The 18,651-nt window shown below is 44.9% G+C and overlaps 1 protein-coding gene across 3 annotated transcripts in view; it reads right to left on the bottom strand.

Annotated features, from left to right (window-relative positions):
• Positions 1 to 18,111, bottom strand: part of LOC123998250 (cyclic nucleotide-gated cation channel alpha-3-like) — a 45,598-nt gene extending 27,487 nt beyond the window's left edge. The window contains exons 1-4 of one of the 3 annotated variants that reach the window (XM_046303297.1): positions 17,949 to 18,111; positions 16,977 to 17,093; positions 16,649 to 16,822; positions 7,718 to 7,726 (exon numbers count right to left, since the gene is read on the bottom strand). In XM_046303297.1, coding sequence (XP_046159253.1) covers positions 7,718 to 7,726; positions 16,649 to 16,822; positions 16,977 to 17,093; positions 17,949 to 18,055 — 407 coding nt within the window. In that variant the 5' untranslated portion in view covers positions 18,056 to 18,111. The remainder of the gene's footprint in view (positions 1 to 7,717; positions 7,727 to 16,648; positions 16,823 to 16,976; positions 17,094 to 17,948) is intronic. The other 2 variants (XM_046303299.1, XM_046303298.1) reach the window with 2 other exon arrangements.
• Between the last annotated feature and the right edge of the window lie 540 nt (positions 18,112 to 18,651).

Below are 18,651 nucleotides of genomic sequence, written 5' to 3' on the forward strand. Positions count from 1 at the left end.
CCATGATACTTATGGGAGCTCCACCTTGTCCTTCACATCTCGGGGCAGACTACCATGATACTTATGGGAGCTCCACCTTGTCCTTCACATCTTGGGGTAGACTACCTCATGGACTACCATGATACTTATGGGAGCTCCACCTTGTCCTTCACATCTTGAGGTAGACTACCTCATGGACTACCATGATACTTATGGGAGCTCCACCTTGTCCTTCACATCTCGGGGCAGACTACCATGATACTTATGGGAGCTCCACCTTGTCCTTCACATCTTGGGGTAGACTACCTCATGGACTACCATGATACTTACGGGAGCTCCACCTTGTCCTTCACATCTCGGGGCAGACTACCATGATACTTATGGGAGCTCCACCTTGTCCTTCACATCTCGGGGTAGACTACCTCATGGACTACCATGATACTTATGGGAGCTCCACCTTGTCCTTCACATCTCGGGGCAGACTACCATGATACTTACGGGAGCTCCACCTTGTCCTTCACATCTCGGGGCAGACTACCATGATACTTACGGGAGCTCCACCTTGTCCTTCACATCTCGGGGCAGACTACCTCATGGACTACCATGATACTTACGGGAGCTCCACCTTGTCCTTCACATCTCGGGGCAGACTACCATGATACTTATGGGAGCTCCACCTTGTCCTTCACATCTCGGGGCAGACTACCATGATACTTACGGGAGCTCCACCTTGTCCTTCACATCTCGGGGCAGACTACCATGATACTTACGGGAGCTCCACCTTGTCCTTCACATCTTGGGGTAGACTACCTCATGGACTACCATGATACTTATGGGAGCTCCACCTTGTCCTTCACATCTCGGGGCAGACTACCATGATACTTATGGGAGCTCCACCTTGTCCTTCACATCTTGGGGTAGACTACCTCATGGACTACCATGATACTTATGGGAGCTCCACCTTGTCCTTCACATCTTGGGGTAGACTACCTCATGGACTACCATGATACTTATGGGAGCTCCACCTTGTCCTTCACATCTCGGGGCAGACTACCATGATACTTATGGGAGCTCCACCTTGTCCTTCACATCTTGGGGTAGACTACCTCATGGACTACCATGATACTTATGGGAGCTCCACCTTGTCCTTCACATCTCGGGGCAGACTACCTCATGGACTACCATGATACTTATGGGAGCTCCACCTTGTCCTTCACATCTCGGGGCAGACTACCTCATGGACTACCATGATACTTATGGGAGCTCCACCTTGTCCTTCACATCTCGGGGCAGACTACCTCATGGACTACCATGATACTTATGGGAGCTCCACCTTGTCCTTCACATCTTGGGGTAGACTACCTCATGGACTACCATGATACTTATGGGAGCTCCACCTTGTCCTTCACATCTCGGGGCAGACTACCTCATGGACTACCATGATACTTATGGGAGCTCCACCTTGTCCTTCACATCTCGGGGCAGACTACCTCATGGACTACCATGATACTTACGGGAGCTCCACCTTGTCCTTCACATCTCGGGGCAGACTACCATGATACTTATGGGAGCTCCACCTTGTCCTTCACATCTCGGGCAGACTACCTCATGGACTACCATGATACTTATGGGAGCTCCACCTTGTCCTTCACATCTCGGGGCAGACTACCTCATGGACTACCATGATACTTACGGGAGCTCCACCTTGTCCTTCACATCTCGGGGCAGACTACCTCATGGACTACCATGATACTTACGGGAGCTCCACCTTGTCCTTCACATCTCGGGGCAGACTACCATGATACTTACGGGAGCTCCACCTTGTCCTTCACATCTCGGGGCAGACTACCTCATGGACTACCATGATACTTATGGGAGCTCCACCTTGTCCTTCACATCTCGGGGCAGACTACCTCATGGACTACCATGATACTTACGGGAGCTCCACCTTGTCCTTCACATCTCGGGCAGACTACCTCATGGACTACCATGATACTTACGGGAGCTCCACCTTGTCCTTCACATCTCGGGGCAGACTACCTCATGGACTACCATGATACTTATGGGAGCTCCACCTTGTCCTTCACATCTTGGGGTAGACTACCTCATGGACTACCATGATACTTACGGGAGCTCCACCTTGTCCTTCACATCTCGGGGCAGACTACCTCATGGACTACCATGATACTTACGGGAGCTCCACCTTGTCCTTCACATCTCGGGGCAGACTACCATGATACTTATGGGAGCTCCACCTTGTCCTTCACATCTCGGGGTAGACTACCTCATGGACTACCATGATACTTATGGGAGCTCCACCTTGTCCTTCACATCTCGGGGTAGACTACCTCATGGACTACCATGATACTTACGGGAGCTCCACCTTGTCCTTCACATCTCGGGGCAGACTACCTCATGGACTACCATGATACTTACGGGAGCTCCACCTTGTCCTTCACATCTTGGGGTAGACTACCTCATGGACTACCATGATACTTATGGGAGCTCCACCTTGTCCTTCACATCTCGGGCAGACTACCTCATGGACTACCATGATACTTACGGGAGCTCCACCTTGTCCTTCACATCTTGGGGTAGACTACCTCATGGACTACCATGATACTTATGGGAGCTCCACCTTGTCCTTCACATCTCGGGGCAGACTACCTCATGGACTACCATGATACTTACGGGAGCTCCACCTTGTCCTTCACATCTCGGGGCAGACTACCTCATGGACTACCATGATACTTATGGGAGCTCCACCTTGTCCTTCACATCTTGGGGTAGACTACCTCATGGACTACCATGATACTTATGGGAGCTCCACCTTGTCCTTCACATCTCGGGGCAGACTACCATGATACTTATGGGAGCTCCACCTTGTCCTTCACATCTTGGGGTAGACTACCTCATGGACTACCATGATACTTATGGGAGCTCCACCTTGTCCTTCACATCTTGAGGTAGACTACCTCATGGACTACCATGATACTTATGGGAGCTCCACCTTGTCCTTCACATCTCGGGGCAGACTACCATGATACTTATGGGAGCTCCACCTTGTCCTTCACATCTTGGGGTAGACTACCTCATGGACTACCATGATACTTATGGGAGCTCCACCTTGTCCTTCACATCTCGGGGCAGACTACCTCATGGACTACCATGATACTTATGGGAGCTCCACCTTGTCCTTCACATCTCGGGCAGACTACCTCATGGACTACCATGATACTTATGGGAGCTCCACCTTGTCCTTCACATCTCGGGGCAGACTACCTCATGGACTACCATGATACTTATGGGAGCTCCACCTTGTCCTTCACATCTTGGGGTAGACTACCTCATGGACTACCATGATACTTATGGGAGCTCCACCTTGTCCTTCACATCTCGGGGCAGACTACCTCATGGACTACCATGATACTTATGGGAGCTCCACCTTGTCCTTCACATCTCGGGGCAGACTACCTCATGGACTACCATGATACTTACGGGAGCTCCACCTTGTCCTTCACATCTCGGGGCAGACTACCATGATACTTACGGGAGCTCCACCTTGTCCTTCACATCTCGGGGCAGACTACCTCATGGACTACCATGATACTTATGGGAGCTCCACCTTGTCCTTCACATCTCGGGGCAGACTACCTCATGGACTACCATGATACTTACGGGAGCTCCACCTTGTCCTTCACATCTCGGGGCAGACTACCTCATGGACTACCATGATACTTATGGGAGCTCCACCTTGTCCTTCACATCTCGGGGCAGACTACCTCATGGACTACCATGATACTTACGGGAGCTCCACCTTGTCCTTCACATCTCGAGGCAGACTACCTCATGGACTACCATGATACTTATGGGAGCTCCACCTTGTCCTTCACATCTTGGGGTAGACTACCTCATGGACTACCATGATACTTACGGGAGCTCCACCTTGTCCTTCACATCTCGGGGCAGACTACCTCATGGACTACCATGATACTTACGGGAGCTCCACCTTGTCCTTCACATCTCGGGGCAGACTACCATGATACTTATGGGAGCTCCACCTTGTCCTTCACATCTCGGGGTAGACTACCTCATGGACTACCATGATACTTATGGGAGCTCCACCTTGTCCTTCACATCTCGGGGCAGACTACCATGATACTTACGGGAGCTCCACCTTGTCCTTCACATCTCGGGCAGACTACCATGATACTTACGGGAGCTCCACCTTGTCCTTCACATCTCGGGCAGACTACCTCATGGACTACCATGATACTTACGGGAGCTCCACCTTGTGCTTCACATCTCGGGGCAGACTACCATGATACTTATGGGAGCTCCACCTTGTCCTTCACATCTCGGGGCAGACTACCATGATACTTACGGGAGCTCCACCTTGTCCTTCACATCTCGGGGCAGACTACCATGATACTTACGGGAGCTCCACCTTGTCCTTCACATCTTGGGGTAGACTACCTCATGGACTACCATGATACTTATGGGAGCTCCACCTTGTCCTTCACATCTCGGGGCAGACTACCATGATACTTATGGGAGCTCCACCTTGTCCTTCACATCTTGGGGTAGACTACCTCATGGACTACCATGATACTTATGGGAGCTCCACCTTGTCCTTCACATCTTGGGGTAGACTACCTCATGGACTACCATGATACTTATGGGAGCTCCACCTTGTCCTTCACATCTCGGGGCAGACTACCATGATACTTATGGGAGCTCCACCTTGTCCTTCACATCTTGGGGTAGACTACCTCATGGACTACCATGATACTTATGGGAGCTCCACCTTGTCCTTCACATCTCGGGGCAGACTACCTCATGGACTACCATGATACTTATGGGAGCTCCACCTTGTCCTTCACATCTCGGGCAGACTACCTCATGGACTACCATGATACTTATGGGAGCTCCACCTTGTCCTTCACATCTCGGGCAGACTACCTCATGGACTACCATGATACTTATGGGAGCTCCACCTTGTCCTTCACATCTTGGGGTAGACTACCTCATGGACTACCATGATACTTATGGGAGCTCCACCTTGTCCTTCACATCTCGGGGCAGACTACCTCATGGACTACCATGATACTTATGGGAGCTCCACCTTGTCCTTCACATCTCGGGGCAGACTACCTCATGGACTACCATGATACTTACGGGAGCTCCACCTTGTCCTTCACATCTCGGGGCAGACTACCATGATACTTATGGGAGCTCCACCTTGTCCTTCACATCTCGGGGCAGACTACCTCATGGACTACCATGATACTTATGGGAGCTCCACCTTGTCCTTCACATCTCGGGGCAGACTACCTCATGGACTACCATGATACTTACGGGAGCTCCACCTTGTCCTTCACATCTCGGGGCAGACTACCTCATGGACTACCATGATACTTACGGGAGCTCCACCTTGTCCTTCACATCTCGGGGCAGACTACCATGATACTTACGGGAGCTCCACCTTGTCCTTCACATCTCGGGGCAGACTACCTCATGGACTACCATGATACTTATGGGAGCTCCACCTTGTCCTTCACATCTCGGGGCAGACTACCTCATGGACTACCATGATACTTACGGGAGCTCCACCTTGTCCTTCACATCTCGGGGCAGACTACCTCATGGACTACCATGATACTTACGGGAGCTCCACCTTGTCCTTCACATCTCGGGGCAGACTACCTCATGGACTACCATGATACTTATGGGAGCTCCACCTTGTCCTTCACATCTTGGGGTAGACTACCTCATGGACTACCATGATACTTACGGGAGCTCCACCTTGTCCTTCACATCTCGGGGCAGACTACCTCATGGACTACCATGATACTTACGGGAGCTCCACCTTGTCCTTCACATCTCGGGGCAGACTACCATGATACTTATGGGAGCTCCACCTTGTCCTTCACATCTCGGGGTAGACTACCTCATGGACTACCATGATACTTATGGGAGCTCCACCTTGTCCTTCACATCTCGGGGCAGACTACCTCATGGACTACCATGATACTTATGGGAGCTCCACCTTGTCCTTCACATCTCGGGGCAGACTACCATGATACTTACGGGAGCTCCACCTTGTCCTTCACATCTCGGGGCAGACTACCATGATACTTACGGGAGCTCCACCTTGTCCTTCACATCTCGGGGCAGACTACCTCATGGACTACCATGATACTTACGGGAGCTCCACCTTGTCCTTCACATCTCGGGGCAGACTACCATGATACTTATGGGAGCTCCACCTTGTCCTTCACATCTCGGGGCAGACTACCATGATACTTACGGGAGCTCCACCTTGTCCTTCACATCTCGGGGCAGACTACCATGATACTTACGGGAGCTCCACCTTGTCCTTCACATCTCGGGGTAGACTACCTCATGGACTACCATGATACTTATAGGAGCTCCACCTTGTCCTTCACATCTCGGGGCAGACTACCATGATACTTATGGGAGCTCCACCTTGTCCTTCACATCTCGGGGTAGACTACCTCATGGACTACCATGATACTTATGGGAGCTCCACCTTGTCCTTCACATCTCGGGGCAGACTACCTCATGGACTACCATGATACTTATGGGAGCTCCACCTTGTCCTTCACATCTCGGGCAGACTACCTCATGGACTACCATGATACTTACGGGAGCTCCACCTTGTCCTTCACATCTCGGGCAGACTACCTCATGGACTACCATGATACTTACGGGAGCTCCACCTTGTCCTTCACATCTCGGGCAGACTACCTCATGGACTACCATGATACTTACGGGAGCTCCACCTTGTCCTTCACATCTCGGGGCAGACTACCTCATGGACTACCATGATACTTACGGGAGCTCCACCTTGTCCTTCACATCTCGGGGCAGACTACCTCATGGACTACCATGATACTTATGGGAGCTCCACCTTGTCCTTCACATCTCGGGGCAGACTACCTCATGGACTACCATGATACTTATGGGAGCTCCACCTTGTCCTTCACATCTCGGGGCAGACTACCTCATGGACTACCATGATACTTATGGGAGCTCCACCTTGTCCTTCACATCTCGGGCAGACTACCTCATGGACTACCATGATACTTACGGGAGCTCCACCTTGTCCTTCACATCTCGGGGCAGACTACCTCATGGACTACCATGATACTTATGGGAGCTCCACCTTGTCCTTCACATCTCGGGGCAGACTACCTCATGGACTACCATGATACTTACGGGAGCTCCACCTTGTCCTTCACATCTCGGGGCAGACTACCTCATGGACTACCATGATACTTATGGGAGCTCCACCTTGTCCTTCACATCTCGGGGCAGACTACCTCATGGACTACCATGATACTTATGGGAGCTCCACCTTGTCCTTCACATCTTGGGGCAGACTACCTCATGGACTACCATGATACTTACGGGAGCTCCACCTTGTCCTTCACATCTTGGGGTAGACTACCTCATGGACTACCATGATACTTATGGGAGCTCCACCTTGTCCTTCACATCTCGGGGCAGACTACCATGATACTTACGGGAGCTCCACCTTGTCCTTCACATCTTGGGGCAGACTACCTCATGGACTACCATGATACTTACGGGAGCTCCACCTTGTCCTTCACATCTCGGGGCAGACTACCTCATGGACTACCATGATACTTATGGGAGCTCCACCTTGTCCTTCACATCTTGGGGTAGACTACCTCATGGACTACCATGATACTTACGAGGTCTATTTTCCGGGCCTCCTGACCCTCTGACAAAAATCTAACTGCGGCTCGCTTGGAGTAAGAAGTCATGAATGTATTCATGTGAAATGGCTTGGTTCGCCGTGTATCTCTCTCGGAACCGGGCCGCCTTAGAAAGAGGGTTGGGCCTGTTTGCGGCGCGCTTGTAAGGCTCTGATTGGTTCCAGCAAGTCTTCTACTGTTGTTCTTCTCTGCAGTTGTCCGGTATCAGTGACTTGTTGCATCGGTCCTGAACAGAACTACGGAGTTTTTTTCTCCTACAATTCGCTCTGGTAGATGCTTCTTTGAAGACAGGCTAGCCGTGTCAATGATTCCCAGTGGGGTGATGAGAGTAGTGTAATACGATGGTTTGAACAGAGTAGCAGAATGACCATTCCCCACGTTCTGTTAGAAATATTGTTCCAGTATTCACTTTAGAATCTGTTAGAGTTTCGACGGGAAAAAAGTATTTTGAAACAAAGCACATTCCTTTGGTGAATTTGGAGAGGGATACCTGAATCTTCTCTGTTTGATTTACAACAGGGCGTGAGTTGTTAGCCCCCACCAGTTCCCTCCTCCCCCCTCTGCAGGTGAGAGGGGGTCTGGTTGAAGACCTTCATTGCAAACCTGACCTGACCTATCTGGATCCTCACAGGACAGTCATGACACTGAAGAGACCTGAAAAAATCTGTGCAGCGACGCTCTCCATCGAACCTGACAGAGATTGAGAGGATCTGCAAATAAGGGTGTGCCAAGCTTGAAGCAGCATACCAAAGAAGACTCGAGGTTCTAATCACTGCCAAAGGTGCTTCAACAAAGTACTGAGTAAAGGGTCTGAATACTCATGTTAATGTGATATTTGCAAACATTTCTAAAAACCTGTTTTTGCTTTACCATTATGGGGTATTGTGATGTCATTATGGGGTAATGTGATGTCATTATGGGGTATTGTGATGTCATTATGGGGTATTGTGATGTCATTATGGGGTATTGTGATGTCATTCTGGGGTATTGTGATGTCATTATGGGGTATTGTGATGTCATTGTGGGGTATTGTGATGTCATTGTGGGGTATTGTGATGTCATTATGGGGTATTGTGATGTCATTATGGGGTATTGTGATGTCATTATGGGGTATTGTGATGTCATTATGGGGTATTGTGATGTCATTATGGGGTATTGTGTGTAGATTGATGGGGAAATAAAACAATTTCATCCATAAGAACTAGGCTGTAACGTAACAAAATGTGTAAAAGTCTAGGGGTCTGAATACTTTCCGAATGCACTGTATATGTGTAATTGATAGATGCGCACACACACACACACACACAAAAAACACTTAAAAACATTAACATGTAGTGTATGTAAATTGTAAAGCATTTTGTCTCTAATGTCTTTTTCGTTATGTGTCGGACCACAGTAAGACGAGCTGTTGCCATTGGCATCGACTAATGGGGATCCTAATAAATCCAAATCAAACTGTTGCCACAAAGTTAGATGCACAGAATCGTCTGGAATGTCATTGTATGCTGTAGCGTTAAGATTTCCCTTCACTGGAAGTAAAGGGCCCGACCTATGAAAAACAGCCCCAGACCATTATTCCTCCTCCACCAAACTTTACAGTTGGCACTATGCATTCCGGCAGGTAGTGTTCTCCTGGCATCCGCCAAACACAGATTAGTCCTTCGGACTGCCAGATGGTGAAGCGTGATTCATCACTCCAGAGAACACGTTTCCACTGCTCCAGAGTCCATTGGCTGTGAGCTTTACACCACTCCAGCCAATGCTTGGTATTGCACATGGTGATCTTAGGCTTGTGTGTGGCTCCTTGGCCAAGGAAACCCATTTCATGAAGCTCCCACTGAACAGTTCTTGTGCTGACGTTGCTTCCAGAGGCATTTTTGGAACTCGGTGATGTATGTTGCAACCGATGGACAGATGCGATACACACTTCAGCACTCGGTGGTCCTGTTCTGTGAGCCTGTGTGGCCTACCACTTTGTGGCTGAGCCGTTGTTGCTCCTAGATGTTTTCACTTCACAATAACAGCACTTACAGTTGACCAGGACAGCTCTAGCAGGGCAGAAATTTGACAAACTGACTTGTTGGAAAGGTGGCATCTTATGACGGTGGCAGTGTATATTTTGGTATATTTTGGTCATGTAATGTATATTTTGGTCATGTAGTGTATATTTTGTAATGTATATTTTGGTAATGTAATGTATATTTTGGTCATGTAGTGTATATATTGGTCATGTAGTGTATATATTGGTCATGTAATGTATATTTTGGTCATGTAGTGTATATGTAATGTATATTTTGGTCATGTAATGTATATTGGTCATGTAGTGTATATTGGTCATGTAGTGTATATTGGTCATGTAGTGTATATTTTGGTAAATTAATGTATATTTTGGTCATGTAGTGTATATTTTGGTCATATAGTGTATATATTGGTCATGTAGTGTATATTTTGGTCATGTAGTGTATATTTTGGTATATATTGGTCATGTAGTGTATATTTTGGTCATGTAGTGTATATATTGGTCATGTAGTGTATATTGGTCATGTAGTGTATATTGGTCATGTAGTGTATATTGGTCATGTAGTGTATATTGGTCATGTAGTGTATATTTTGGTAAATTAATGTATATTTTGGTCATATAGTGTATATATTGGTCATGTAGTGTATATTTTGTAATATTGTCATATTTATTTTGGTATATATTGGTCATGTAGTGTATATTTTGGTCATGTAGTGTATATTGGTCATGTAGTGTATATTGGTCATGTAGTGTATATTGGTCATGTAGTGTATATTTTGGTCATGTAGTGTATATTGGTCATGTAGTGTATATTGGTCATGTAGTGTATATTGGTCATGTAGTGTATATTTTGGTAAATTAATGTATATTTTGGTCATATAGTGTATATATTGGTCATGTAGTGTATATTGGTCATGTAGTGTATATTGGTCATGTAGTGTATATTGGTCATGTAGTGTATATTGGTCATGTAGTGTATATTTTGGTAAATTAATGTATATTTTGGTCATATAGTGTATATATTGGTCATGTAGTGTATATTTTGGTATATATTGGTCATGTAGTGTATATTTTGGTATATATTGGTCATGTAGTGTATATTTTGGTCATGTAGTGTATATTGGTCATGTAGTGTATATTGGTCATGTAGTGTATATTGGTCATGTAGTGTATATTTTGGTCATGTAGTGTATATTGGTCATGTAGTGTATATTTTGATCATGTAGTGTATATTTTGGTAAATTAATGTATATTTTGGTCATGTAGTGTATATATTGGTCATGTAGTGTATATGTAATGTATGTATTGGTCATGTAGTGTATATTTTGGTAAATTAATGTATATTTTGGTCATGTAGTGTATATATTGGTCATGTAGTGTATATTTTGGTTATGTAGTGTATATATTGGTCATGTAATGGATATTTTGGTCATGTAGTGTATATATTGGTCATGTAGTGTATATTTTGGTAAATTAATGTATATTTTGGTAATGTAATGTATATATTGGTCATGTAGTGTATATATTGGTCATGTAGTGTATATATTGGTCATGTAGTGTATATTTTGGTCATGTAGTGTATATATTGGTCATGTAGTGTATATGTAATGTATATTTTGGTCATGTAGTGTATATTGGTCATGTAGTGTATATTTTGGTCATATAGTGTATATATTGGTCATGTATTGTATATTTTGGTATATATTGGTCATGTAATGTATATTTTGGTCATGTAGTGTATATTGGTCATGTAGTGTATATTTTGGTCATATAGTGTATATATTGGTCATGTAGTGTATATTTTGGTATATATTGGTCATGTAATGTATATTTTGGTCATGTAGTGTATATTGGTCATGTAGTGTATATTTTGGTCATGTAGTGTATATTGGTCATGTAGTGTATATTTTGATCATGTAGTGTATATTGGTCATGTAGTGTATATTTTGATCATGTAGTGTATATATTGGTCATGTAGTGTATATATTGGTCATGTAGTGTATATTTTGGTCATGTAGTGTATATTTTGGTCATGTAGTGTATATATTGGTCATGTAGTGTATATTGGTCATGTAGTGTATATTGGTCATGTAGTGTATATATTGGTCATGTAGTGTATATATTGGTCATGTAATGTATATTTTGGTCATGTAGTGTATATTGGTCATGTAGTGTATATTTTGGTCATGTAGTGTATATATTGGTCATGTAGTGTATATTTTGGTAATGTAATGGATATTTTGGTCATGTAGTGTATATATTGGTCATGTAGTGTATATTTTGGTCATGTAGTGTATATATTGGTCATGTAGTGTATATGTAATGTATATTTTGGTCATGTAGTGTATATTGGTCATGTAGTGTATATTTTGGTCATGTAGTGTATATATTGGTCATGTAGTGTATATTTTGGTATATATTGGTCATGTAATGGATATTTTGGTCATGTAGTGTATATATTGGTCATGTAGTGTATATATTGGTCATGTAGTGTATATATTGGTCATGTAATGTATATTTTGGTCATGTAGTGTATATTGGTCATGTAGTGTATATATTGGTCATGTAGTGTATATTTTGGTCATGTAGTGTATATATTGGTCATGTAGTGTATATTTTGGTCATGTAGTGTATATATTGGTCATGTAGTGTATATGTAATGTATATTTTGGTCATGTAGTGTATATTGGTCATGTAGTGTATATTTTGGTCATGTAGTGTATATATTGGTCATGTAGTGTATATTTTGGTAATGTAATGGATATTTTGGTCATGTAGTGTATATATTGGTCATGTAGTGTATATTTTGGTTATGCAATGTATATTTTGGCCATATAGTGTATATGTAATGTATATTTTGGCCATATAGTGTATATGTAATGTATATTTTGGTTTTGTAATGTCTGCTGAAATATGGCAGTGCAGGATATACAAGAGCCCTGCAGGTGGCAGAACCCCTCCTGTTTCTGTTCACCATACAGTTCACTCCTCATGAGTCTAATGTAATATTTACATAAATATGAAACAGTATAGTTCAACCGTTCACTGAATGAATAAGGAGTAGAAGTTTTATTCTTAATGCAATCCTATTTTTCTTTCTACTCTTGTATATATTGTATGTATATATTTCAGATACGCTATATATAACTATATATAACCAGTATAATCACCATCAGTACTGTCCATAATGCATTCTAAATATGGACTTCTTTATAGTTTACCATTACCTCAAGCTACCATACTATTTGTGGTCCATACAATCCTAAACAGGGCCTCTCAAATAATAATGTGTCTCATCGTTCTAATTTTTTTAATTTTTTTTATTTCACCTTTATTTAACCAGGTAGGCTAGTTGAGAACAAGTTCTCATTTGCAACTGCGACCTGGCCAAGATAAAGCATAGCAGTGTGAACAGACAACACAGAGTTACACATGGAGTAAACAATTAACAAGTCAATAACACAGTAGAAAAAAGGGGGAGTCTATATACAATGTGTGCAAAAGGCATGAGGAGGTAGGCGAATAATTACAATTTTGCAGATTAACACTGGAGTGATAAATGATCAGATGGTCATATACAGGTAGAGATATTGGTGTGCAAAAGAGCAGAAAAGTAAATAAATAAAACAGTATATGGATGAGGTAGGTGAAAATGGGTGGGCTATTTTCCTATAGACTATGTACAGCTGCAGCGATCGGTTAGCTGCTCAGATAGCTGATGTTTGAAGTTGGTGAGGGAGATAAAAGTCTCCAACTTCAGCGATTTTTGCAATTTGTTCCAGTCACAGGCGGCAGAGTACTGGAACGAAAGGCGGCCAAATGAGGTGTTGGCTTTAGGGATGATCAATGAGATACACCTGCTGGAGCGCGTGCTACGGATGGGTGTTGCCATCGTGACCAGTGAACTGAGATAAGGCGGAGCTTTACCTAGCATGGACTTGTAGATGACCTGGAGCCAGTGGGTTTGGCGACGAATATGTAGTGAGGGCCAGCCGACTAGAGCATACAAGTCGCAGTGGTGGGTGGTATAAGGTGCTTTAGTGACAAAACGGATGGCACTGTGATAGACTGCATCCAGTTTGCTGAGTAGAGTGTTGGAAGCGATTTTGTAGATGACATCGCCGAAGTCGAGGATCGGTAGGATAGTCAGTTTTACTAGGGTAAGCTTGGCAGCGTGAGTGAAGGAGGCTTTGTTGCGGAATAGAAAGCCGACTTGATTTGATTTTCAATTGGAGATGTTTGATATGAGTCTGGAAGGAGAGTTTGCAGTCTAGCCAGACACCTAGGTACTTATAGATGTCCACATATTCAAGGTCGGAACCATCCAGGGTGGTGATGCTAGTCGGGCATGCGGGTGCAGGCAGTGATCGGTTAAAGCTGCAATGATACTAAAATCCAACTGGAGCAAATACATACCAATGCGACTATTGACAGAGCAGAGGGTCGTACGATCCATAGTCCATATATATATATTTGTTATTATTATTTTACAATGACGGCCTAAACCGGCCAAACCCGGATGACACTGGGCCAATTGTGTGCGCCGCCCTAGCACGGCCGGTTGTGATACAGCCTGGAATCAAACCAGTGTCTGTAGTGACACTTCTAACACTGAGATGCAGTGCCTTAGACCGCTCCCCGAGTGCTTATCTTCAATCGAAGTCGGAAGTTTACAAATATTACTATTGCTATGATGATGATTGGAGGGGAAGGTACAGTTGAAGTCAGTTTATATACACTTAGGTTGGAGTCATTAACTCGTTTTTCAACCACTCCATACATGTATTGTTAACAAACTATAGTTTTGGCAAGTCGGTTAGGCAAGTCTACTTTGTGCATGACACAAGTAATTTCTCCAATTGTTTATAGACCGATTATTTCACTCATAATTCACTCGATTGGAGGTGTACCTGTTGATGTATTTCAAGGCCTACCTTCAAACTCAGTGCTTCTTTGCTTGACATCATGGGACAATCAAAATAAATCAGCCAAGACCTCAGAAAAAAATTGTAGACCTCCACAAGTCTGGTTGATCCTTGGGAGCAATTTCCTAACACCTGAAGGTACCATGTTCATCTGTACAAACAATAGTACTCAAGTAGAAACACCATGGGCCCACGCAGCCGTCATATCGCTCAGGAAGGAGATGCATTCTGTCTCCTAGAGATGAACGTACTTTGGTGCGAAAAGTGCAAATCAATCCCAGAACAACAGCAAAGGACCTTGTGAAAATGCTGGAGGAAACAGGTACAAAAGTATCTATATCCACAGTAAAACGAGTTCTATATCGACATAACCTGAAAGGCCGCTCAACAAGGAAGAAGCCACTGCTCCAAAACCGCCATAAACATGCCAGACTACGGTTTGCAACTGCAGATAGGGACAAAGATCGTACTTTTTTGAGAAATGTCCTCTGGTCTGATGAAACAAAAATAGAACTGTTTGGCCATAATGACCATCCTTATGTTTGGAGGAAAAAGGGGGAGGCTTGCAAGCCGAAGAACACCATCCCCACCGTGAAGCACGGGGGTGGCAGCATCATGTTGTGAGGGTGCTTTGCTGCAGGAGGGACTGGTGCAATTCACAAAATATATGGCATCATGAGGAAGTAAAATTATGTTGTTATATTGAAGCAACATCAGTCAGGAAGTTAAAAAGCTTGGTCGCAAATGGGTCTTCCAGATAGACAATGACCCCAAGCATACGTCCAAAGTTGTGGCAAAATAGCTTTTTTTCTATTTATTTTTTATTTCACCTTCATTTAAACAGGTAGGCCAGTTGAGAACAAGTTCTCATATAAAACTGTGACCTGGCCAAGATAAAGCAAAGCAGTGTGACAAAAACAACAACACAGAGTTACACATGGAATATATATTGGCCAGGTTGCAGTTGTAAATGAGAACCTATTCTCAACTGGCCTACCTGGGTGGTCATGGTGGAATTGGAGGGGCTCCGTGTTGGCAGTAAAAGGGGTCGAGGCCAATTGGCAAAATATGTATTGTAGCCCAAGGAGTGGCTGATGGACCTCTTCAGCTAGCTGGGAGATGGGCCTAGCACGAGTCGAGTTCCAGGCTCACTGGTGCTTGCTTCTGGACAGAGACATTAGCTAGAGGGGTAGCCACTCGGATAGCAGCTAGCTAGCTGCAATGATTCAGGTGAAAAGGTTCAGAGCTTGAGGTAGGAAACAGGAGATGGAGAAAGAGCAGTCCGGTATGCTCTGGGTTGAAACGTGCTGTGCAGACTGGCAGGAGTTGATCAGGCTATGGTTAGCTGATTACCGCTAGCAGTGGCTAACTGACTACTAGCTAGTAGCTAGTTAGCTGGCTAGCCTCTGTTGGGGGTTCCGGTTCTGAAGTATAGAAAATACCAGATCCTTACCACATTGGGTGAGGCGGGTTGCAGGAGATTGTTGAAACTGAGGTAAAAAATAATAATAATAATGATAATATTCAGAATTCCAGTGTCCAGTATAAACTAGTATCGGAGGCTACTTCCTACTTTCTACTTTCTCTCTATAGAGCTACTTATATACTATGTCCACTTACTCATCTTCACATGTATATTAAACGATATTCCAAGTTAGAACTTTTCGGTTTGTTTTCATTTAACCGTTTTTTGTACAGGTTAGACCCGCTGAGATCAGAACATCTCTTTTGAAAGAAGACAACGTTTTTCATTGAGCATAGAGTGGCAAACTTTCGTGAATTTTCCCTAAATTCTCAAATTTACCATAAATAACGGTTTGGGTTCCAAGACTCCCAGAATAAGCAGGAAGTCCAGAATTCCTCCAATCGGGATTTTTGCAAAAAATCAGGGAATTTTGAAAACATTCAGGAAATTTTGCAACCCCAGTTGGCCATCCCCATCTCTAGTCCAGACTTACTTCCTCTTGCGGACTCTGTCGGGGTATCCCAGTGACTGTGCGTTGCTCTCTCTGCTGGAGGCCTCTTTGAGCTCAGGACCCCTGAAGCGTTCCAGAAAGGAGTCCGGTCTCTCCACCTCATGGTGCATCTTGTGAGAGGCCCAGGTCCGCAGCATGAACAGGAAGTGAGAGAGCCTAGATGATCAGAGAAAACAACACACAGGTTGTAACTAAGAGAATCCGGAGCGGATGACTTTGCATGATGTGAAACTGACAATGGACAAGCAACAAGTGACGATGGACTGAATGTTATGGGTGAGATGGTGCAATGCTGTGAGGTGGGATATACCTGGCCAGGGCTCCTGACCCTGTAAAGGAATCTCTGTGAGACTCTGTGTGTCTGCTGGTTAACACAGACACAGCACCCTGAACCTCTGACAATGTGTCTTCACACTCTGAGTTGGCCCTGAGAGAGAGAGAGAGAGAGAGAGAGAGAGAGAGAGAGAGAGAGAGAGAGAGAGAGAGAGAGAGAGAGAGAGAGAGAGAGAGAGAGAGAGAGAGAGAGAGAGAGGAGAGAGAGAGAGAGAGAGAGAGAGAGAGAGAGAGAGAGAGAGAGAGAGAGAGAGAGAGAGAGAGAGAGAGAGAGAGAGAGAGAGAGAGAGAGAGAGAGAGAGAGAGAGAGAGAGAGAGAGAGAGAGAGGACGCTGTGAGAGTCACAATCCACAAGGACGCTGACTTTTATGGCAGCTAGACAACAGGCAGCTGGCATTGGATTGAGACAGCCTGTGTGTTCCTAGCCTGACTGCAGCTAGATCATTGGATTGGGACAGCCTGTATGTTCCTAGCCTGACTGTAGCTAGATCATTGGATTGGGACAGCCTGTGTGTTCCTAGCCTGACTGTAGCTAGATCATTGGATTGGGACAGCCTGTTTGTTCCTAGCCTGACTGTAGCTAGATCATTGGATTGGGACAGCCTGTTTGTTCCTAGCCTGACTGTAGCTAGATCATTGGTTTGGGACAGCCTGTTTGTTCCTAGCCTGACTGCAGCTAGATCATTGGATTGGGACAGCCTGTGTGTTCCTAGCCTGACTGTAGCTAGATCATTGGTTTGGGACAGCCTGTTTGTTCCTAGCCTGACTGCAGCTAGATCATTGGATTGGGACAGCCTGTGTGTTCCTAGCCTGACTGTAGCTAGATCATTGGATTGGGACAGCCTGTGTGTTCCTAGCCTGAATGCCTATCTGTTTGTGCTATCATGCCAAATCCGCATTACTCGTTGTCAAAGCCAGACAATAAAGCAACGGAGTCTTGACTTCTCACCGGGAGGTTCCGTTCTCGATGGAGTCCAGGTCATCATCGGACGTGCCGAGAAGTGGCTGTTGCCTGGTCGGTGCCGGGTAGGACTGGTCTGTGCAGATCTTTGCCATGCTGACTTCTCAGGCCTTGCTGGCCAAGGGTCTCCACACTCCGAAGAAGAAAAAAAACACTGTAAGAGGTCAGAGGTTAGCCAATCAGTGATCAGGATATAGACCCTTAAAAAGATGCATAGGCATCTTCCAACCAGGATTTCTGGACGACCTGGACATTTTGGAAAAGTAACCCCTAGTTTTGAAACCTTAACCCTGCATCTGAATGTAAGAGACAGCTAGGCATTTATCTATTATGTCTGTGAATGGTTCCATTCATTCATCAGTCTTTCAGTGGTCTTTTCTATAAATCCCATGAGACTACAATATCAAGGACAAGCAGTGTGTCTGTCTATACAGAAGCTGCTAGTTATAATGAAAGCGAGACCTGTATGGTTTTGGAAGGTGTGTCGTCACTACTATCCAGTCACTCCATCACGAGATCCAATCAGATGCTAGGCTGTAGACAATGTGACAACACAGATCCAATCAGATGCCCAGGCTGTAGACAATGTGACAACACAGATCCAATCAGATGCCCAGGCTGTAGACAATGTGACAACACAGATCCAATCAGATGCTAGGCTGTAGACAATGTGACAACACAGATCCAATCA

Source organism: Oncorhynchus gorbuscha, linkage group LG15 (assembly GCF_021184085.1).
Source record: "Oncorhynchus gorbuscha isolate QuinsamMale2020 ecotype Even-year linkage group LG15, OgorEven_v1.0, whole genome shotgun sequence".
Taxonomy (NCBI): Eukaryota; Metazoa; Chordata; class Actinopteri; order Salmoniformes; family Salmonidae; genus Oncorhynchus; species Oncorhynchus gorbuscha.